This window comes from Salmo salar, chromosome ssa12, assembly GCF_905237065.1.
Source record: "Salmo salar chromosome ssa12, Ssal_v3.1, whole genome shotgun sequence".
Classification (NCBI taxonomy): domain Eukaryota; kingdom Metazoa; phylum Chordata; class Actinopteri; order Salmoniformes; family Salmonidae; genus Salmo; species Salmo salar.
Genome location: NC_059453.1, coordinates 71,113,552 through 71,137,453, shown reverse-complemented (window position 1 = coordinate 71,137,453; position 23,902 = coordinate 71,113,552). Strand labels below are relative to the sequence as shown.

Genomic DNA, 23,902 nt, shown 5'->3' with positions numbered 1-23,902 from the left:
GTGTGATTGTAATAGGGTAAGAGAGTTTGGGTGGGGCAGCCTTTTTTTCATGTGGCCTCGATTTACCCTGAGGTTTCCCTTGAAATGAGTAGCCCTGTACTTAACTGTATCAGACATATTTCTCCCAATCGTACTACTGAGTCAGTGTTGCCAATAGAAAAAGATTGTTTGCATCATTGCATGCATATCACATGAATCTAGATATTCACAGAATACTCTGACACACACACAAACGCAAACATCTGCATACACACCTGCTGGCTGCTCAGTCCCTCAGGCATGGGGCTCAGCTGTGCAGGAGGCTGTTTCACCTCCGACACAGCCACATCCAGGTACCCTGCGTCATCCTCCACATCCTCTGCACAGGGGAACACACACATACACACCCAGAGGCACATTTACAGCTTTCACATCTCAACTGGAGCCACACTCCCAGATGACCTCCAACTTTATTATCTCTAAAATATAAAGACATTTGCACTCTGCATGAAAGACTTGGGAGGGAAAAATATATTTCAAACGAACAGCATGAATACAAAGGCGTTCAGAAGGCACTAAACAAAATCCAAACTTCCCTGCAACCATACAGACATAGATACTAAAACTGATTTTCGCCAGCCAACACCACTCCAATTAATGACTTTGGAACGATAATCGTGTGTCAGTATCAGAAATATATAATGCTGCCGAGATTCTCCCTGATCAACAGCTACAAATAGAACCACTGGCCTCTTTACCTCTTTTTGATTGTTTGAAAAATGATTTGATTTGTGGCTCTGTTATCTGTGGTTTCTGGAGCTGCTCGACACTCCATTAACGGATGGTAATCTGGTTCCATTGTGTACCGAGGCTTCCTGGGGTACAACCTCTGTCATGTGAGATTTTCTGCCCGTTCCTCTCCCACACATCAAACCCTTCCGTTCGCCACAGAGTCTGTCTTTAATCGGCGCGAGCCGCTCGACTTATCCCAGCTGTGTCATTTGAAATATCTTACATCGTTTAGATCATTTTTCCACGAGTCTTTTCTCTTTTAAAGCTGGGATTGGAAAGGAAATGGGAGGCTTTCTTCTCTATCTGCCTCTAACATTACTTTTGGCTCGGCTAGCATCACACAAGTTCTCCACCGCAGCTTAATTCAAAGCGGCAGATGAAATGTATGTGAACTCCTATCTTTCACAGAAACTCTCATTTCACAACAAATGTACACATATCTCCATAAGAGGCATACTTTCATCTGAGACAGTAATTTGGCAAAAAGTCATTTTGAAGAACTTTTCCCCAGATTACCTGAGTGGTCCTTCTTGTGCAGGAAGGAGACTCTCCGCATGAAGGCTATTTTGGTCTTGTCTAATCCATCCTTGGTCCCACTCCTAGCGGCCTTCATTAGCTGATGAACCTGGTTCAAAAGGACAAAGAGTCCAAAACAGTTAGTCCACGAGGAGAGAGAGGACAGAGCCAGGAAACACTGCAGAGTAATCCACAAGGAGAGATAGAGAGAGATGGGACACTGGATGCATCAAGCCATGAATACTGCCATATGCGCCTCTCAGTTGGTCTGTAACTGTCTGATCTAGTCACTAATCAGGAAGTCTATGAGGAGATCATAGATTCTGAAAAACCACAAACCCCACCCTGAGCATCACTGAGGCCCAGCAGACTCGTGATGCCCACAGACCCAGAATATACCCATGGTGGTGGTATTTTTAAATGATGCCACTTCAGGAAACTAGGTTATCAACTTGGAGCAACTGGCAACGTGTTTATGGATGAAAATGTGTTTAACTTATTCATGTATCCCTAAAACTTGTCCTGATACTAAACTAGAAGGAGAGAGACAAATCTCTCATGAGAACGACTGTTTGCAGGAAAGCAGAGAAACATTAGCAAGGACAGGATGGTAAAGAAAGTGAATCATTATAATGCACTTCATACTGCACTTCATACTACAGCAGGCATATTTTAGCTTTGATAATATTGTAATCCTCGCATAGCCTTCTGGGTGATGTAATTTTTTGTTCTAAGTTGATGTCATGTTGTGTTTTCTTACTGCCAGTGATATACCTTGGTGTCATAGTTGTTTTTCCCACCCAGCCTCATGGCTATTTCACGTTTGGTCCTGGCACAACGCTCCCTCAGCCGACGCACGTCAGGGGAGTACTGCTACAGTACGGGAACGCCACAGGTGTTGGGCAGTGTGGTGCGAAGCAGGTCAGGGCAGGTCGTGTTAAACCACACAGGAGGACAGAGGGATGAAGGGAGATGAGACAGCAGAAAATTGAGGGAAAAGGGATCAAGACAAAACAAGCAAGGCAACACCTGGATTAATCACAAGGATGGAGAGCGGAAGCTTAGAGCACTGCGTCGGTCAAAGGGTAATGTCAGCCTAGACTAATAGCAATGATCTTGGTGAAGGAAGTGAGTGCAGGAGGGGAGGTTGAGGCAGACATGAAGAGGGAGGAGGGGATGTTCATAGACTACCTCCTGCAGTGATATTCATTTCAGTAAAGCCACCATCGTTTCTGCCCAAATGTAACAAGCAAGTGTTCATAACAAGCAGGTCATCACTCCCCTTTGTATATGGATATCATTTCATAGAATATTTTCAAAATCTACGTATCAATAGCACCAGCTCAGTCAAATATGTTTTGTCAAAACTTCCCCATAGTGTACTCTACATACACGGTATATACACAGGGATGAGACTGGACCAAGTCTGACCAGAATAGCGCACAACGTCAATGAGTATATACTGCCCCCATGTGGAGGAGAGAGAGCCTACAGTCACCTACATTATGGTTATAATATACAGCCCCTAGACAGTGTCATGACTTTGATGCCTTTCAAGTGAGAAGGAAGCTTGTTTATTCTCAGGCCACAAAGTGAGAATATTAACCCACCCAGACAGGCTGATACATGTTTCATGTTCTTTGTATTTTCCCCAACAGTTTCTCACATGAATAAAATAAGTGTGTTGGGAGAGCAGTAGCATTGGGTGAAATATTCTCTTTGAGTCATGTCTTATGCATTGAACAAAAATCCAAACAGACAGACAGATAGACAGACAGACATATCCAACAGAACGCCATCTCTCCTACCTTGCTGCGGGTTGGTAGTTTGCTTTCGGTATCAGACTGCTCGTCGTAACTTTCAAACTCACTGGAGCTCCAACCGTTGCCTGCACCCTGGGGCATTTCTTCTCTGTGCACATCCTCGTAGATCATATCCCCTGACACACATACACACACACACACACACACACACACACACACACACACACACACACACACACACACACACACACACACACTGACATCAACAAAGCACAAAGACTGTACAGTGATCCAAGGACTGACAGTGCATTGTTAGACAGCAGATCCTCAAGCTCAATCAAGCACAGCGCAGTATTTAAGAGGAACCAAATGGCGTTTGAACCCAGGTCTGATGTGCATTGATCCAAAGACTGATGGTGCAGTATCAGACAGGGGAGACATCCAATAAAAGCAGTCAGTGGCCCGAGCCCCTGCCCCAGAACTCACCTTCGTCAGGAGAGAGTGGTCCCTCACAGGGCACGTCATCATAGATCACCTCCGGGCTCCCTGTCTGGAGCGCTGCATTGGCCTCATCGTCATCATCATCCACACCACCTACTGGGAAAGACAGTAAGGACCAGTCACAACCCCAAGCCACAGAGCCAGGAGGAGGGCTTGTCAGTGATTATTTTGCAAGGCAGCCAAACTTCAAGAGCAAAACCACAAGCTTTTCCCCCCCAAGCATTGTACCCCAAGGTTCTGTCACTTCTATGTTGTAATTGTCAGTGCCAGTTACATCAGTTAGATGGACAGTGGCAAGAAAAAGTATGTGAAACTTTTGGAAATACCTGGATTTCTGTATAAATTGGTCATCAAATTTGATCTGATCTTCATCTAGGTCACAACAACAGACAAACACAGTCGGCTTAAACTAATAACACACAAGCAATTATACGTTTTCATGTCTTTATTGAACACAACATGTAAACATTCACAGTGCAGGGTGGGAAAAGTATGTGAACCCTTGGATTTAATAACTGGTTGACCCTCCTTTGGCAGCAATAACCAAACGTTTTCTGAAGTTGCGGATCAGACCAGCACAACAGTCAGGAGGAATTTTGAACCATTCCTCTTTACAAAACTGTTTCAGTTCAGCAATATTCTTGGGATGCCTGGTGTGAACTGCTCTCTTGAGGTCATGCCACAGCATCTCAATCGGGTTGAGGTCAGGACTGACTGGGCCACTCCAGAAGGCTCATTTTCTTCTCTTGAAGCCATTCTGTTGTTGATTTACTTCTGTGTTTTGGGTCGTTGTCCTGTTGCATCACCCAACTTCTGTTGAGCTTCAATTGGCGGACAGATAGCCTTACATTCTCCTGAAAAATGTCTTGATAAACTTGGGAATATATTTGTCCGTCGATGATAGCATGCTGTCCAGGCCCTGAGGTAGCAAAGCAGCCCGAAACCATGATGCTCCCTCCTCCATACTTTACAGTTGGGATGACGTTTTGATGTTGGTGTGCTGTGCCTTTTTTCCTCCACACATAGTGTTGTGTGTTCCTTCCAAACAACTCAACTGTAGTTTCATCTGTCCACAGAATACTTTGCCAGTAGCGCTGTGGAACATCCAGGTACACTTTTGCAAACTTCAGACTTGCAGCAATGTTTTTTTTGGACAACAGTGGCTTCTTCTGTGGTGTCCTCCCATGAACGCCATTCTTGTTTAGTGTTTTATGTATCGTAGACTCGTCAACAGAGATGCTAGCGTGTTCCAGAGAGTTCTATAAGTCTTTAGCTGACACTCTAGGATTCTTGTTAACCTCATTGAGCATTCTGCGCTGTGCTCTTGCAGTCATCTTTGCAGAACTGCCACTCCTAGGGAAAGTAGCAACAGTGCTGAACTTTCTCAATTTATAGACAATTTGTCTGACCATGGACTGATGAACATCAAGGCTTTAAGATATACTTTTGTAACCCTTTCCAGCTTTATGCAAGTCAACAATTCTAAATCTGGGGTCTTCTGAGATCTCTTTTGTTCGAGGCATGGTTCACATCAGGCAATGCTTCTTGTGAATAGCAAACTCAAATTTTGTGAGTGTTTTTTATACGGCAGGGCAGCTCAAACAAACATCTCCAATCTCGTCTCATTGATTGGACTCCAGGTTAGCTGACTCCTGACTCCAACTAGCTTTTGAAGAAGTCATTAGTCTTGGGGTTCACAATCTTTTTCCATGATGTATTCAATATAAGACAAGAAAAATACAATAATTTCTGTGTTATTAGTTTAAGCACACTATTTGTGTCTATTGTTGTGACTTAGATGTAGATCAGATCAAATTTGATCATGATGTGTCAATTTATGCAGAAATCCAGGTAATTCCAAAGGGTTTACATTCCTTTTCTTGCCACTGTATATCATAGTCTTGAAAACATCAACAGTTCATTGATTATATTAGCAGGACGGCCCTGTGTGTTGTTTTTATTTGTGGTAAGTGTGGGGTTGTGCTATGGAATTGTGGCAACATGATTATATCCACTTTGTTTGTAATGTATCGACCCTATCTATCTCCACGGTCCGCAGGATTTGTCATTAATTGCTTTGAGAGTGTTTCAGCCTAATTTAGCTTAGGGGCTTTATTGATTCATTTTTAAATTGTGATTTGTCTGGAACGGTTCCTTATAAACCTCAAACATCAACAATCACTGGATTCAATTAATGTGTATTCTGACATGGATTAGCCGCCACAGCTCTATATACGATTCGAAATAACCTTGGACACAATCCAAGAGAGAGACAAAACAGACAGTGTTCTTCTACTACAATAGGAATTAGCTACGCAAGCGTGCACACACACAGACATGCACACATCCTCTCTCTGTGAAGAATGTGTACCGAATGAAAAGGGAATAACTGAATCTTGGCTATCAGCCTGACTATCTGCAGATCTGCAAAGTAACTGACTCAGTCTTCTGAACAGTGCTCATTATTTCAAACAGCCTGAGTGTATTTCTTCAAGATTAGTTTATTTTCCCCAACAATCCCAGAAGGCAACACTACAGAACTCAGGCAAGTTTCATCTTGGTTTGGTGAAAACCTTTTTAGTACAGTATGGCATTGCTTGACGGTAGTCCTGGGATTAGGACCCAGACTGGTCGTAATGTTAGGACCAGAAGAAAATTTAAAGCTGGTATTGAACTCAGTGACCAGCTACCAGAATCTTTGAATCGGTTACAAACGTATTATTACACTGTAGTAATCCAGTACTGATAGTAACACAGAACATCCATACTGTAGTATGACTAAATAGCAACAGTGTTATCAAATTTGTCAAATAGATTTGTATCAGTCTACAGGAATGTAAGTCCACACACACCCATACAGTTATAGAGAGCACACAAAATCGCCTTTTCCCCCTCAGAATGCTGAAATTAAAGTTCTACAGCTGCACCATTGAGAGCATCTTGACTGGCTGCATCATCGCTTAGTACGGCAACTGCAAGGCACCCAACAACAAGGTGCTACAGAGGTTGGTGAGTGCAGCCCAGTACATCCCTGGGGCCGAGCTCCCTGCAATCCAAGACCTCTATACCAGGCGGTGTCAGAGGAAGGCCCAAAAAATGGTCAAAAACTCCAGCCACCCAAGCCATAGACTGTTCTCTCTGCTAACGTATGGCAAGTGGTACCAGTGCACCAAGTCTGAAACCAACAGGAACCTGAACAGCTTCTATCCCCAAACCATAAGACTGTTTAACAAGACTGCTAAATAGTTAATTAAATGGCTACCAGGACTACCTCATTGACCCTTTTTTGCAATAACTCTCTTGCACTGACTCTATGCAAACACACTGGACGCTACCCACACTCTAACACATACTTACACTGACTGACACCCCAACACACACACACATAACACGCGCACACATGCATACTGCATTGTTGGTTGAGGGCTTGTAAGTAAGCATTTCACAGTAAGGTCTAAACCTGTTGTATTCGGCAGATGTGACAAATACAATTTGATTTGATACTGACGCCACACATACAGTTGAAGTCAGAAGTTTGCATACACTTAGGTTGGAGTCATTAAACTCGTTTTTCAACCACTCCACAAATTTCTTGTTAACAAACTATGGTTTTGGCAAGTCGGTTAGGACATCTACTTTGTGCATGACACAATACATTTTTCCAACAATTGTTTACAGACAGATTATTTCACTTATTTTCATTGTATCACAATTCCAGTGGGTCAGAAGTTTACATACACTAAGTTGACTGTGCCTTTAAACAGCTTGGAAAATTCCGTAAAATGTCATGGCTTTAGAAGCTTCTGATAGGCTAATTAACATAATTTGAGTCAATTGGAGGTGTACCTGTGGATGTATTTCAAGGCCTACATTCAAACTCAGTGCCTCTTTGCTTGACATCATGGGAAAATCAAAAGAAATCAGCCAAGGCCTCAGAAAAAAAATTGTAGACCTCCACAAGTCTGGTTCATCCTTGGGAGCAATTTCCAAATGCCTGAATGTACCACGTTCATCTGTACAAACAGTAGTACGCAAGTATAAACACCATGGGACCACGCAGCCGTCATACCGCTCTCAGGAAGGAGACGCGTTCTGTCTCCTAGAGATGAATGTACTTTGATGCGAAAAGTGCAAATCAATCCCAGAACAACAGCAAAGGACCTTGTGAAGTTGCCGGAGGAAACAGGTACAAAAGTATCTATATCCACAGTAAAACGAGTCATATATCAACATAACCTGAAAGGCCACTCATCAAGGAAGAAGCCATTGCTCCAAAACCGCCATAAAAAAGCCAGACTACGGTTTGCAACTGCACATGGAGACAAAGATTATACTTTTTGGAGAAATGTCCTCTGGACTGATGAAACTAAAATAGAACTGTTTGGCCAAAATGACCATCGTTATGTTTGGAGGATACTTGCATGCCGAAGAACACCATCCCAACTGTGAAGCACGGGGGTGGCAGCATCATGTGGTGGTGCTTTGCTGCAGGAGGGACTGGTGCACTTCACAAAATAGATGGCATTGTGAGGAAGGACAATTATATGGGTATATTGAAGCAACATCTCAAGACATCAGTCAGGGAGTTAAAGCTTCGTCACAAATGGGTCTTCCAAATGGACCATGACCTCAAGCATACTTCCAAAGTTGAGATAAAATGGCTTAAGGACAACAAAGTCAAGGTATTGGAGTGGCCATCACAAAGCCCTGACCTCAATCCTATAGAATATTTGTGGGCAGAACTGAAAAAGCGTGTGTGAGCAAGGAGGCCTACAAACCTGACTCAGTTACACCAGCTCTGTCAGGAGGAATGGGACAAAATTCACTCAACTTATTGTGGGAAGTTTGTGTAAGGCTACCTAAAACATTTGACCCAAGTTAAAAAATGTAAAGGCAATGCTACCAAATACTAATTGAGTGGATGTAAACTTCTGACCCACTGGGAATGTGGTGAAATAAATAAAAGCTGAAATAAATCCCTCTCTCTACTATTATTCGGACATTTCACATTCTTAAAATAAAGTGGTGATCCTAACTGACCTAAGACAGGGAATTTTTCTAGGATTAAATGTCAGGAATTGTTAAAAACTGAGTTTAAATGTATTTGGCTAAGGTGTATGTAAACTTCTGACTTCAACTATACACTCACACACACACTTTCGCACACACCAAATAAGCTGCTGCTACTGTCTATTATTTATCCTGTTGTCTACATATACACTACCTTTCAAAAGTTTGGGGTCACCTACAAATGTTCTCGTTTTTTAAAGAAAAGCACATTTTTTGTCCATTATAATAACATCAAATTGATCAGAAATACAGTGTAGACATTGTTAATGTTGTAAATGACTATTGTAGCTGGAAACGGCTGATTTTTTATGAAATATCTACATAGGCATACAGAGACGCATTATCAGCAACCATCACTCCAATGTTCCAATGGCACATTGTGTTAGCTAATCCAAGTTTATCATTTCAAAAAGGCTAATTGATCATTAGAAACCCCTTTTGCAATTATGGTAGCACAGCTGAAACTGTTGTGCTGTTTAAAGAAGCAATAAAACTTGCCTTCTTTAGACTGGTTGAGTATCTGGAGCATCAGCATTTGTGGTTTCGATTACAGGCTCAAAATGGCCAGATCAAATACCTTTCTTCTGAAACTCGTCAGTGTATTCTTGTTCTGAGAAATGAAGGCTATTCCATGCGAGAAATTGCCAAGAAACTGAAGATCTCGTACAACACTGTGTACTACTCCCTTCACAGAACAGCATAAACTGGCTCTAACCAGAATAGAAAAAGGAGTGGGAGGCCCACGTGCACAACTGAGCAAGAGGACAAGTACATTAGAGTGTCTTGTTTGAGATATAGACGCCTTGCAAGTCCTCAACTGGCAGCTTCATTAAATAGTACCCGCAAAACACCAGTCTCAACGTCAACAGTGAAGAGGCGACTCCAGGATGCTGGCCTTCTAGGCTGAGTTGCAAAGAAAAAGCCATATCTCAGACTGGCCAATAAAAATAAAAGATTAAGATGGGCAAAAGGTCACAGACACTGGACAGAGGAACTGATCACAAAACTGAGGTACAGATTGTTAAATCAGATTTCTACAGTATCCATGCATGATGCCGAAAATGTTTACACCACACTTAAAATAGATTACTATTATGAACTATGGCATACATTTTTCAATATCATCAAGAACAGGGAGTATGTGAAAGACAACTAAAGAGAAAGGTGAAATAAAGTTGAGCAGCGCTTGGCTTAGTCAGGCTCCTTACAGAGTCTTTAGTGGATCACCTTCAAATAGCCTAATGTCAGCAAGAGCAATTTCCCTTGGTGGAAATAGACCAGTAGTCCACTATTGATCCTCATCCTGAATTAATTTAATTCCTGTCATGTCCATGTTGAAATCAAATCATGGGAGGGAGAGAGTGTTCCACACAACGATTACAGACCAATACAGTTTATTTTATTACTGTAAAACAATGTTGGTTGGTGTAAGCTTGCTCTCTTCTGTCTATATCATGTTTCATGTATCTATATCTATGCAGTTCTGTACCTTCAGAGTGTTCGCTCAGGCTGGAGCTCTTCTTCTCAGTCTCCACACTTTGGTCCTCCGAGTTGGTCTGGTTCTCCACTGGTATCACGTCTCCTGGACCAGACCCTCCCTGGGACTCCTCCCGGGGATGCTCTCCCACTGAAGGTGCTGCAGCAATGGGCTCAACCAGCTCGACCGGGCCAGAGACCCTGGAACATACCAGGCAGAGTATTAAAAGCAGTTATGACCACTCTAGGCTGGGTGCTGTGTGGCTCATTACAAGTGAATTGCAGTGTGGAGGAGGAGGAGGAGGTCAAGGAGGAAAGGTGAAGTAGGCGGGGCAAAGAGTCTGAAGCACTGCTGTCCCAGCATGCTAACGCCTTGATCACACAGACAGTGTCATTGCACAAAATGGTGCGCAGCATAATCTGGAAATGTGTGCAACTGTGGTGTGATGATTCTGATGACTGCTGTTGATGTGATCGAGGTGTAACACTTCCTTAAACCTGCCACAGCTATATGTTCTTAGTGCAGCTCATTTCTGCTAGGTTGTTCAGTCCTATTCACTGTGGTGTGATGATTCTGATGACTGCTGTTGTGAGGGATGGAGAGAGTCATCTGATCCAGGTGAACTCATGTGAGACCATGAATATGATAATGTGACCTTACCTCCTGCTTGTTATATTAACTGTGAGCTATGAAAGATCCCCCTAAATGATAGCCATTGATCACCTGCCATACCTAAAGCCTGACCATAATAATGACTGGCCCTGGAATATTGCCTTTGAGACATCTCCTAATACTGATCTTGTAGGTATTCTGTAAAGAGCTACCACTTCCTTATGTTTTCAAGCTACCAGTGAGAGTTACAGAAATCCTCCCACATGCTTGATTATACAGCTAGATCTGGGATGGAGGAGAAACCAATCTCATTAAATGCATCCCTCCCACCATCCCTCTCGGCTTTGCCAACAGCCAGTATGTCAATCAGTCAGCAAGATACTGTACCTCTCCCCTGTTCCAGGCATGCCTGACAGTCCTCAATGTTTACAGAATTACGCTGTTTAGTTGTGTAGGAAATATTTTGAAGCCAAATATAGCTTGCAAGCAACCTGTTGGCCAGACTTTCTGTATATATTATTGCATTACCTTCTTTGGCAAGACAACAGTAAAGGCGTTAGCTAAAGCTTGTTTGAGTAATGTTGAAACTTCAAACCCAGTTCCTAGTAATGTCCGCTAATAAACGTTTCAACTGTTCACATTGCACTGCCTCCCCAAAGACACCAGACTCAGTCAGGAAGCAGCTCACAGGGCTGGCAATGACAACCCAACATATTACAGCTAAGTGTTTTTACAGAGTATTGTCTACTCAAGCAGTTTTCTATGAATAAGAACTTTCTAAAATCAATTATTAGAAAAACTATGCTGGGGTAGAATGTGCCTCAGACATATTAATAGCACAGCATATGTAATGCCTCATCATGAAACACAAGAAACCCGTTCTGTTCTGTAAAATTCATACAGAACGCATGTCTCATTACTGTGGTTTCAAATGGGGATTTAACAAGACATTTTTTGAGAACACAAACTATTTCAATGTTTAAAAGACTGGAAAAGTATATATTTGATGGTTCATCTTTGTAGGCCTACGCCCTTCACTTGTCTATACAAGCCCCTGTGAGTCATAGGCCTATAGCAGAAGAAATGGCAAACGTGTTTCAATGCAAATAGAACAGACTGAGGCACAGTGTGAGCAGCCTGAATGCAAGGCCTTAGATGTGTTTCAACGCCCTCTAACTACAGAACACAGTCGACCAGGGAGCCATGTTTACTTGGCTTTCCTCCTGTCTCTATGGAAATAGTGCTGACCATGCTGATGATGGGCTAGCTAGACCTTCCTTGTAACTACAGTTACTATAACGAGTCTAACCAAACAACACACCACCTGCTATAGCAACTGCATCTTGCGTCTGCCCCCTAACAGTGTACACAGGTCTGTATACGGTCTCTGTGTCTTTTGTAACATTGTTTACTTGAACAGCTTGCAAACCCAGCTTGCAGATCTACCACTAAGCAGAATACTGTGCAGAGAAGACAGTAAGGGTGGAATGAAGATAAAGAAAAAAGGAAAAGGAGTGTTGTAAAGTGGGGTTGCTTAGGTGGAGTGTTAAATGTGTGCCCCTCTAGTCTAAGGTTACAGCTGAACTGAACATAAAGCAGAGCCATATAAATGTCAAGTGTCAAGTTGTCATGGTGACCGTTGTCCAGGACTTTTCATCTTAAGGGTCTCACTTAATGAAAGCTATCTGTCAAAGGTCCTAGAATCAACAGATGCACCTAGACATGCGCACGCACACACACAATACCACTGCTTTCCTGAGTATAATAGACCTGTAGACATGTTATGCATGTTCTACAACCATGTTTCTATTACAAAGTATTCTTTGCGATGCAAAAATATCTGAATTTGAACTGAAACAGACACACAGAGCAAACGTGCTGACACAAAGCTATTGATAGCTCCACTAGGAAAGGGAGAATATTGACCCACAGTGAAACAGTGTACTCAGCAGAAATCTTCCAGAGGAGAAATCGCAGAAACCACAGTCCCTTCTCTCACAATCCAACCCTGTTCAAACATACACACACACACACAGACCCACAGATACACACTATCCCAGTCACTCACATACACCCCGCTTTTCAGCACAGGAAAGCCCACAGGAACGACAGGCCCTGGCTCTCCTATCAGCACACGTTTCCCAACACACTTCCTAGCACACCATCACGCTGGGACCTAACCAGGACCAGTGGCCCCTACCAAGACAGGGGACCCCAAATTAAAAGGTTGATACAGTACACTGGTTGATAACATGTTTCTAATGTACATTCTAGTGAACCCCCTAACTCATATACAACTTTTTCCACTGCAAACTGCTATAACCTGCAGACTACAGAGTACCTGTTAGGCTACTGATTCACCATGTTAGACATGGAAGAGTTTTCTTCCCAACATAGCCTCTGTCACAGATTTGCCATCTCCTTTGATTTCCTTTTCCAAACATATCAGTCCTATACCTTTTTACTTTGACACACCATAGAGATGTTTATGATTTTGGGTCATGCTAATACAGTATATTGATAACTTAATGAAGACAGATGTTTCCTCCTATGAGGCCAAACCACACATCCCCTGAAGATGGAATGCAGATAGAAAGCAGAGAGTCTCTTACCGCCTGGGTGGGTTGCTAACTGGAACATCTGTGGGGAGAAATGAAGCGGGAGACATTAGACATCTTTTTTTTTAATGTAACGTCATGCTTGTGTTTGTTACTATAACTTGTACAACATGTACCATATGGGAAGGACAGTTCAAAAGTTTGGAAAACATCCAGATAGGTCTCAATATGAGCAAAACTATACAAAAGTATATCTTATTTCCCCTTTACTTCATCTTAATTGACCTTGTTTTATGAATAGAGCGGTCAGTCCTGTGTCTCCAAGAAGACAATCGCTGATGAAAACAGACCACAGGAATTGTATTATTAGCGCTATATAGGTCCTGTGTGCAAATCAGCTTTTATGGAAGATATTCCTATCCAAACTATTATTTAATTTATCCAGAGACAATGTGAGCCCTCTCATCTTACCTGGGAGGGCAAAGTCCCAGCCAGACGCCTGTCTCCTCCACCATCCGCTGGGTAACAGGCTTCCACCGTACAGCATCATCAACCCCAGAATTCCCCAGTGCAGTGGAGAAATGCACCACAACCCACTTAACGGATTACAACGTGTAGGCTTCGTGAAAAGTATTTTAATTAAGCACTAATCGCTTCCTTTTGTCCGACAGAAGTTCACATAGATTTAAATCTCCCTCTTTAGCAAGGAGTGTAATTAACAGAGCTTGTTTGGCAACATGACTCAGTCAGGTAGTCAACAGCATACTGATATCAACCAGAGTTTCACTGCTCCTTATCCAATTAGAACCCGGCTCTCTTTATGACTGTCTGTCTGAAGATATTATGAAATCTCTTTAAGAACTGACAGCACCTTATGAGACCAGTGGAGAAGAGTCACTCACAATGTGTTGTAATAGAAAAAACACTTTACCTGAAGAGGCCGTGGAGTCTTGTCCCTGGGAGGGATTGTCCTCCTGACCAGCAGGGGGCATTGCATTGAGGTGTTGTGAGTGTGCAAGGGGTGTTGTTACTGCATTGTCCTGTGGTTGGCTTGTGGCCTCCATAGATGACTCGTTTGCCGTTTGCATGGCTTCCACTGGGTCTTTCTCCTCATCAGCACTGTCATCAAACTCAAACTTCTCGCCTTGCTCTTCATCTTCCTCCTCCTCTTCCTCCCTCTGTTGCTGCAGATAATTCACAGTGGACATAAGCTCTGGAACAGAGAACAGAGACAAAGGGATAGTACACATTTTGAAGAAGAAAAAACAGAAATAATGTTCTTTGTCTGACAAAAACTGACATGCACTTGACTTCACAAAATTTGCTACAATTTTGAAACTGATTGGAGATTTTGTTTACAAAGCAAACACATATAAATAGTTAAATGTATAAATACACAAACTACAAAAAGGTATAAAAGTTGTAGGTACTAATAAAGTGTACTAACGTATCTATGTAACCACCATGAAAATACAAAGGTTTTAAGACACTTCAAGTGGAACTTCCTTTTCAAATACATGATCAATTATTTTGGTAAAGCTTATTTACTTTGTGCTCTTTTTCAATGACTAATCGTTGTTTAAACTTTACACAGTACTAAGACTCTAATCTGTAGTGTGGGTGCTGGCTGCTGGGAACTATCAGGGTGAAACTTAAAGGTGGAATCATGTTGGAATGGGTTCCAATTCCCCCTATTACAAAATTGTTTTAGTTTGTTTTAGCCAGTGATGTAAAGTACTTAAGTCAAAATTATTTCAAGTACTACTTAAGTAGTTATTTGATTATCTGTACTTTATATGTATATTTTTGACAACTTTTACTTTTACTTCACTACATTCCTAAAGAAAATGATGTACTTTTTACATTTCCCCTGACAACCAAAAGTACCCGTTACATTTTGAATTTAGCAGGACAGGAAAATGGACTCACTACACACACATGCTACATTTGTAAATTATGTCTGGGTGTTGGAGTGTGCCCCTGGCGATCCGTAAAAATAAAAATAAATGGTGCCGTCTGGTTTGCTTAATATAAGGAATTTGAATTGATTTATATTTTTACTTTTGATACTTAAGTACCGTATATTTAAAACCAAATACTTTTAGATTTTTCGTCAAGTAGTATTTTACTGTTACTTAAGTCATTATCTTTAGGTTAAATGCGGAAGACACATTTCAGTTGAATGCCTTCAGTTGTACAACTGACTAGGTATCCTCCTTTCCCTTTCCCCTTACTCAAGTATGACAATTGGGTACTATTTCCACCACTGGTTTAAGCTTCATTCCAATCTAAATTCCAGAAAAAACAATGGTGTGAAACATCAGCCTGATCTCATAGACTAGACATAACAGCAAACGTTAATCTGGGACACTGAAATGAGTATAATATGTTACATTTTGTATGGTTACATAGGACAGAAGGCAATTTAAGGCAAAAATGAAAGTAGGGTGGTTGGTTGGGGTGGATGGGTAGGTGTATAACACGAATGTCTAGCAACCCGAAGGTTGTGTGTTTGAATTTCATCACGGACAACTTTAGCATTTAAGCTAATTTGGAACTGTGCAACTACTTATTACTTTTAGCTACTTTGCAACCACTTAGCATGATAGCTGACCCTTACACTAACCTTAACCCTTTAACCTAACTCCAAACCCTAACCTTAACACTAACCTTAACCTTAACCCCTAGCCTTGCTAACTTTAGCCACCTAGCTAACATTAGCCACATAGCCACCTAGCTAACATTAGCCACAACAAATTGTAATTTGTAACATATCATAAGAAATGGATGATGGGCATCCACAAATGAATACATACTAATTTGAGTGTCCCAGATTTACATTTACTATGTTACGCCAGGTTGGAAACATTAGGCTCATACTGTTTACATAGAAATGTATTGTAATACAAAATAACATTTAGACAACTGCAAGATATTTTGTGAGGAAACAGTCTATTCCTGGTTTCACAGGTCACTAAATCCTTTCACTGGATCATCTGATGTAAAGAAAAAACACAATAGTTAAGTCTGGTCAGAGTTGAGTTGTTGTGAACACTACGCTGTATTACCTACATTACTGAATGTGGGTCACTAGCAACAGGTTGTTTTGACTAGTTTGCTTTCTCAGTACTGTGAAAAATTCCAATCCTTTAAGCATGGCAGAATTATGGCTGCTTCCAGAACCACAAAGGAAGAGACATGCAACAGAGAGGGGATTACAGTTCCAGTATAAAAGCAGGACAAAATTGCTGAGAAAGGCTGTTAGCATAATTAAACAGTCTGACAGGGCTTACCTGAAGATTAATGGAGATATCTATACCCTGATGGTGATGAGCCCATACAGGTTATTTTTGTCATTTTAATAGGGTATTCCTCTTACTACATACAACGTGTCTGTCCTAAATACCTCAACCTCATAACTGGGGAGGGGGGGGGGTTCCCTACATGTAGAGGGCGGCTCTGTATCCGTAGCAGAGCACCACTCCTGAGTCCTGGAGTTCTGGTGAAGTCTCATAGTGCAGCATCTGCTTTACATTTCAATTAGTGCTGAACTGTTTCCTCTGCAGGAACATTCCTAACCCTGATAGGCCTGTTTGCACGCCCCCTTGGGGAATGACAGCATAGGGTAAAGTGGGGTGGACCCGACCATGGGCGGCAAAAGAGTTTGGAGCTGGCCCATTTGGAGATCATTGCACAATTCATTTTCATCCCAAATCCTCCACTGAATACAAAGTCTGACTCAACCCTCTTCTGACAGTTCTATCGGGAAATTAGGTCAGTTATAGGGAGTGAGGTACTGTAATGTTGTTGGCATGGTGATGGCTTGAAACTACTACACAGGGATACTTTTCTAGTCTTAATTTGAGACGTATTAAACATGAGTGGCAAAGTAGGCCAGGTTTGAGAATTGCAGTCACTTTTCTTCAGGGGTAATACTAAGACCATATCCTCACTCGGTCGGTGCAATTCTAGTCATGTGTGGACCCAGCCGACCACGGCCTCGATCCTCTTCGCTGTACCACAAACACAGTTTCTCCAGCCGGCCCACTTACTGCTCTAATAAACAATGAGCCTTTTGTAGGGGAAAACCTCTGCTCACTCTCAGAAAGCATTGTTTCTGCATTGGTCACTGAACTGCTGGACTGTCTGGGAGTTAGATCACAGGTCAAAGGGTCATGACTATGCTGTGCTGTATGTAATATGTCAGAGCCATGCTCTGCTCAGTATAATGGAGGATCTGTGGGATAGAATCAATGAGAACTGCTCCTCCCTTCGAGTTAAATACTTTAGTAGTCTACCGCCATGTATAATGGAAAAATCACCAGGGGTTTTTCCAGAGAAGGAAAAGCAGGATTGGCAAAATAATCTTTCATAATAAGTTCTGTTGGTGTAATTGATATGATCTTTCGAGCGGAGCATCCCCTAAGTTCTTTGACATTGAGCAATATGTATTAAATACTCTGACACAATACAATTGCACAACGAAAATGAATGAGCTGATGTCACTTTTTGCATAAAAAATGCACTTGATATTGCCAGCAGAAAATCGTTTGCTGCCTGACTAATCAAATCAAAGTTTATTTGTCAAGTGCGCCGAATACAACAGGTGACCTTAGAGTGAAATGCTTACTTACAGGCTCTAACCAATAGTGCAAAAAAGGTATTAGGTGAACAACAGGTAAGTAAAGAAATAAAAACAACAGTAAAAAGACAGTGAAAAATAACAGTAGCAAGGCTTTAAACAGTAGTGAGGCTATAAAAGTAGCGAGGCTACATACAGACACCAGTTAGTCGGGCTGATTGAGGTAGTATGTACATGTAGATATGGTTAAAGTGACTATGCATATATGATGAACAGAGAGTAGCAGTAGCGTAAAAGAGGGGTTGGCCGGGGATGGGTGGCGGGACACAAGATAGCCAGGTTAGCCAATGTGCGGGAGCACTGGTTGGTCGGGCCAATTAAGGTAGTATGTACATGAATGTATAGCCTCTTCAAACTCAGGAAACCCCCTCCTTTTGTTGAAATACTTTTGTACAACATAAATTTAAAAACCAAACTCGAAGTGAAAAATCTTTTAGACTGCCTGTCAAAAGAGAGTAGGATAAGAGGAAACAAAGCTTGAACTAGTTCTGTCCTAAAGGCATTCTTGAGAAAATTAGATACAGTACCTTGCAGAATTAAAATGAAACATTCACAACCAAACACACCCTAACGCAAATAAAGAGTTCAGCCCAGCCGTTGTGTGGTAATGTTTGGAGAAGATGCAGAGGCGCCAAGGAGGTCTTTGGGGTATGGTTGGACCTTGACTTCCAAAACACTCCCTGTCCACTGCTGGATGCAGAAGCAGATGGTGAAATTGCAGACAGGAGGAAGGCACATATTTCCAAATGATTCAATGTTTGGGAGTATAGAGTATGCAACTGCAAGCTGGATTCATAGAGATGTTTGAATTCGAACATGAGTTGGGAGAGATCTGCTGAACTGAATGTGCAATTTCACCAACAAAGACTTGAGTCCAGTGCTGGCTGCACACATAAGGCCCAGGCCGGGGCAGTCATTGGTTAGACAAGGAGAGGGAGTCAGGGTGCATCAATGGACAATAGAACAGAGCCGCAGCTGGTGAAGAGTATAGACTGAATAAACAGCAACGGAATTCTTACAGAAGGCAGCTAAAACAGCCTTCTTTTATCTATGGTCTTCCTTGGTTTTATGGAGGGTGGTTTGACTGGTTTCCAAACTTCCACTCTCTACTAGACAGGAGATGGAATGGAACATATCAGTCCAAAGAAGTTCTTCCTCCTTTTTCTGAATATCAAGATCCCAAAGGAAATTGTCTTGTCAAGAGATAGGGATGTGAGACAACCCATTTAGACACAAGAAAACTGCTTCTGACCAGATTGACTGTGTCTGTCATCCTTTATCTGTCAAAAACAGAGCTCCATGAGTGGGAGTGTTTCTAACACATACTAATGGATTGTATGCCTCCTCCTTGATTCCCCAACTAACTCCTGCCAAACATTGAGCGTAGGGACTTGTTAGATTATCTGACTGTCAGATTTAACTCAGAGTAGAATTAATCATAAACCAGAACTCAGTTTGTTTTTCTCCTGATGTAAGCTCAATTGTAAGCTACAGTACAGAAAGCTGTGTTATAGTGTACTGATTACTGAACATTGAGAACAAATATGTGTCAGCATCATAGACTGTTTGGTCAGCATAGTGAAACATTCATGATGCGCTGCTTTCATATGCACTGCCATGGTTTGCACTGTTCAGACATGCAGGTATACATTATTCATACAAGAGCCACATTGGCCTTCAGTTGCCCTCCACTACAGAAGCTGTTACTGTGCCCACTGTGTGCGATGGTAGTCTGTGATGGTAGTCACACTACTCAAGGTCACAGTGAGTGTTACTGATCTCCACTGTTTCTCCATCTGGGCTCTGACCACTGACTGTACTGACTATACAGTGGCAAGAAAAAGTATGTGAACCCTTTGGAAATACCTGTATTTCTGCATAAATTGGTCATAAAATTTGATCTGATATTCATCTAGGTCACAACAATAGACAAACACAGTCTGCTTAAACTAATAACACACAAACAATTATACATCTTCATGTCTTTATTGAACACACCATGTAAACATTCACAGTGCAGGGTGTTAAAAGTATGTGAACCCTTGGATTTAATAACTGGTTGACCCTCTGGCAGCAACAACCAAACGTTTTCTGTAGTTGCGGATCAGACCAGCACAACGGTCAGGAGGAATTTTGGACCATTCCTTTTTACAAAACTGTTTCAGTTCAGCAGTATTCTTGGGATGTCTGGTATGAACTGCTCTCTTGAGGTCATGCAACAGCATCTCAATCAGTTGAGGTCAGGACTCTGACTGGGCCACTCCATAAGGCATACTTTCTTCTGTTGAAGCCATTCTGTTGTTGATTTACTTTTGTGTTTTGGGTCGTTGTCCTGTTGCATCACCCAACTTCTGTTGAGCTTCAATTGGCGGACAGATAGCCTTACATTCTCCTGAAAAATGTCTTGATAAACTTAGGAATTCATTTTTTCGTCCATGATAGCATGCTGTCCAGGCCCTGAGGCAGCAAAGCAGCCCGAAACCATGATGCTCCTTCCACCATACTTTACAGTTGGGATGAAGTTTTGATGTTGGTGCCTTTTTTCCTCCACACATAGTGTTGTGTTCCTTCCAAGCAACTCAACTATAGTTTCATCTGTCCACAGATCTGTCCAGATGTTTTTTTTGCAAACTTCAGACGTGGAGTTCGTTTTTTTTTTGACAGCAGTGGCTTCTTCCATGGTGTCCTCGCATGAACACCATTCTTGTTTAGTGTTTTACGTATCATAGACTCGTCAACAGAGATGTTAGCATGTTCCAGAGTTTTCTGTAACTCTTTAGCTGACCCTCTAGGATTCTTCTTAACCTCATTGAGCATGCTGTGCTGTGCTCATGCAGTCATCTTTGCAGGATGGCCACTCCTAGGAAGAGTAGCAACAGTGCTGAACTTTTTCCATTTATAGACAATTTGTCTTACCGTGGACTGATGAACATCAAGGCTTTTAGACATACTTTTGTAACCCTTTCCAGCTTTATGCAAGTCAACAATTCTAAATCTTGGGTCTTCTGAGATCTCTTTTGTTCGAGGCATGCTTCACATCAGGCAATGCTTCTTGTGAATAGCAAACTCAAATTTTGTGAGTGTTTTTTATACGGCAGGGCAGCTCTAACCAGCATCTCCAATCTCGTCTCATTGATTGGACTCCAGGTTAGCTGACTCCTGACTCCAATTAGCTTTTGGAGAAATCATTAGCCTAGGGGTTCACATAATTTTCCCAACCTACACTGTGAATGTTTAAATGATGTATTCAATATAAACAAGAAAAATACAATAATTTGTGTGTTATTAGTTTAAGCAGACTGTGTTTGTCTGTTGTTGTGACTTAGATGAAGATCAGATCAAATTTTATAACCAATTTATGCAGAAATCTAGATAATTTCAAAGGGTTCACATACTTTTTCTTGTCACTGTACATACCTAAGTCCAAACACCGTAGGTAAGTCACTTCCGTAATAACAATGTAATTGTAGTATAAATCCACTTTATATTTGTAACGCAGTCATAGTTGACATAGCACATTCATAAATGCATATTGTACATCCTGTTGTGTACATAGCAGTTTTATTACTATGCATACTACCTTCCTCTAATGACCTATTTTTTATTATCATTTTTATTTTTATTGATATTGATAATGGACTATAATGTTGAGGGAGCTAGCATGTAAGCATTTCAATGCACCTTTTATTCCTGTTGTAAACGGTGTATGTGACAAATAAAATTTTATTTGATTTTAAAAGCACGTGGAGTTTAACCAAGATCAAACATTCTAGGTGTATGGTCCTTAATAAGTCCTTAATAATCAAACATTCCCATCTAGGGTTACGGTTGGGTGTCAGAATGACCAAAGCGTCACTGTGTGACAGCAGGTTCACTGACCTGGGTGTCCTGTTCCCACCCTCTCTATTGTGATCTCTGTCAATGGCGCATCTGAATGATCTTTTCTTGGGCCAATGAAAGCTCGGTTTGAAGCTTTGTGTACATGTTCATTGTTGATACTTCCCTATTGTTCAGTCTTGGCCAGCCAGGGTTGTTGTTCAGTATCAGTATACAGAATTGTTAGCTGTTACAATACAGAGGGAGGTTGAGCTGTCTCTTTGATGCAGTCGTATGGATTTGACTTTGCTATTAATGTATGAATGCAACTTACAGCACAGTTACAGCAAGCATGAAGGATGTGACACAGTACAAACAGAGAGATGGTAGGGCTGTGATGGTCATGGAATTTTGGATGACTTATTGGTCAGCCAAATGACCGCGCTCACTGTTAAAACTTTTTTTCCCCCCTCTGCTCCTGACTGCATATGCTGCCATTGAAATATATTCTATTTCTATGTGTGCTGCTGCTGCAGGGAGGGGCCGTTGCCTACAAGAATTATTCGCTACAACACCTTGCTTGTTTTAGCAAGGAGCAATAAAGTTTCACATTACCGCAGAAACGGGCACAAATGCCCGACCGTCCCGTCTTCAGTCAGCCATCCGTTCCAATAATGTTTTAAGCGGTTATGACGGTTATTTTATTTTCATGACGGTCTTCATCCATAACGGTCTGTACTCATTCCCCTAGGGCTTCCGGGAGTGGGAAGGCCTCAGCTGTGGATTTGCTACGGCGTGAGAGGAAAAGGCGAGTGGGGTCCCATTCATAGGAGAATCTTTGTGGTTTAAGCTCCAGGCCAGACATGCTTGGACTATTAATTCATGGAACTTGATTGTCGAACAAAAGTTTAACAGTCTGACTCAGGGAATGCTGGGACATCCGACTAAAGCGAAACACTACATCTTTCCAAAATGCAGATCAGAGGTCCCCCTCTCCCCATTCCTTTCTCCTCTGTGGGGATGAGGCAGCGTGAAATTCATTCAGGGAGGGGCTATTGTACTCCAGGAAGGAGCCCCAAGACTAGGGCTGGATAGAGGACTCCTGTTTCAGCCTGGGGCTATGGAGGGGGTAGAGTAATGTATATACTGCAGTGGAGTATCTCTGGCCCAGTTCTGCCTGGAATCAATGTATAGATCCTCCGAATAGATGGTGTATGTCTCTGGACCAGAGTGCCTCATGGTCTTTCCCTTGATAATATGGGTAGCCAAGCCCCTGACACAGCCCTCTCTGAAGGTTAGTCCTGGTGTAATCGTCTGTGAAAGAGTGTATTCAACAAAGAGGCCACCCGGCTTTGGGTATTGCCTCTGCTCTCCTTTCCTCCTCTGTAACTCCGCTGCCCCAAGCTACAAGCTGTCGGACCCAGGGACTGAGAGCACAAAACAACACACCCACCCACCCCCACTCCCTCCATGGCCCCTTCAACAAAGCTCCTGTCTTGGTGAACATGCAGAGAAGTGAAACAAAAAAGAGGGAGAGTGTTTATAGTAGAATACAATAAAGAATACACCTCTCACCTTCTTGTCCTCGGTAGTATTTCCTCCAACAAGCTTCGGTTACTCCCTGTGGACTCTTTAATCCTGGTTACCTCCCATGAACATTCTGCTTATATACTGGCAGGTTCCTCACTCATTCCTCTGTATGTCTGCTTTAAGAGCTCCTAGGGCTCCGGCAAAATAGACTGGAAATACTGTTTACTTTCCCACATTAGGTCAGCTCCGCTCCTCACACTAGCTGCTCTGAATGAGGCTCCCCCTACTCCCTCCTCTCTCTCGATTCTATGGTTCAGTCCCTCCCTCTCGCTCTTTCTCACAATTTCTTGCCCCGTCTTTCTGTCCCTCTTCCCTCTCTTTCTCTCCCCTCATGTTTAGTCCCTCCCTCCTCCTCCAATCTCCTGCCCCTGCTGCTTAACAGACACAAAGCAGGCCAAAGGGCTCTCTCAGCAATGATTGGCCAATGACAGAGCAAAAGTCTTGGCATTGGCCAATAGAAATGCTAAAGTATGGCACATGCCCAATCAGAGCAGATATGCAGATGTAGAGGGTGGGCCAAGAGGAATTAGGATGGGAAACTTGGGTGAAAGGGGGAATAGTTTGGAACAATGTTAGTGATTACATC

At 42.2% G+C, this 23,902-nt stretch overlaps 1 protein-coding gene across 4 annotated transcripts in view; it reads right to left on the bottom strand.

Moving 5' to 3' along the window:
• The window catches only part of LOC106565901 (rho guanine nucleotide exchange factor 10-like protein), a 128,592-nt gene extending 104,981 nt beyond the window's left edge, over positions 1–23,611 (bottom strand). Inside the window, exons 1-9 of one of the 4 annotated variants that reach the window (XM_014133569.2) lie at positions 23,302–23,611; positions 14,200–14,481; positions 13,323–13,350; positions 10,111–10,298; positions 3,537–3,644; positions 3,096–3,226; positions 2,062–2,160; positions 1,288–1,396; positions 255–358 (exon numbers count right to left, since the gene is read on the bottom strand). In XM_014133569.2, coding sequence (XP_013989044.2) covers positions 255–358; positions 1,288–1,396; positions 2,062–2,160; positions 3,096–3,226; positions 3,537–3,644; positions 10,111–10,298; positions 13,323–13,350; positions 14,200–14,476 — 1,044 coding nt within the window. In that variant the 5' untranslated portion in view covers positions 14,477–14,481; positions 23,302–23,611. Of the gene's footprint in view, positions 1–254; positions 359–1,287; positions 1,397–2,061; positions 2,161–3,095; positions 3,227–3,536; positions 3,648–10,110; positions 10,299–13,322; positions 13,351–14,199; positions 14,482–22,341; positions 22,744–23,301 lie in introns of those variants that run through there. The other 3 variants (XM_014133567.2, XM_014133568.2, XM_014133570.2) reach the window with 3 other exon arrangements.
• Positions 23,612–23,902: the final 291 nt, after the last annotated feature.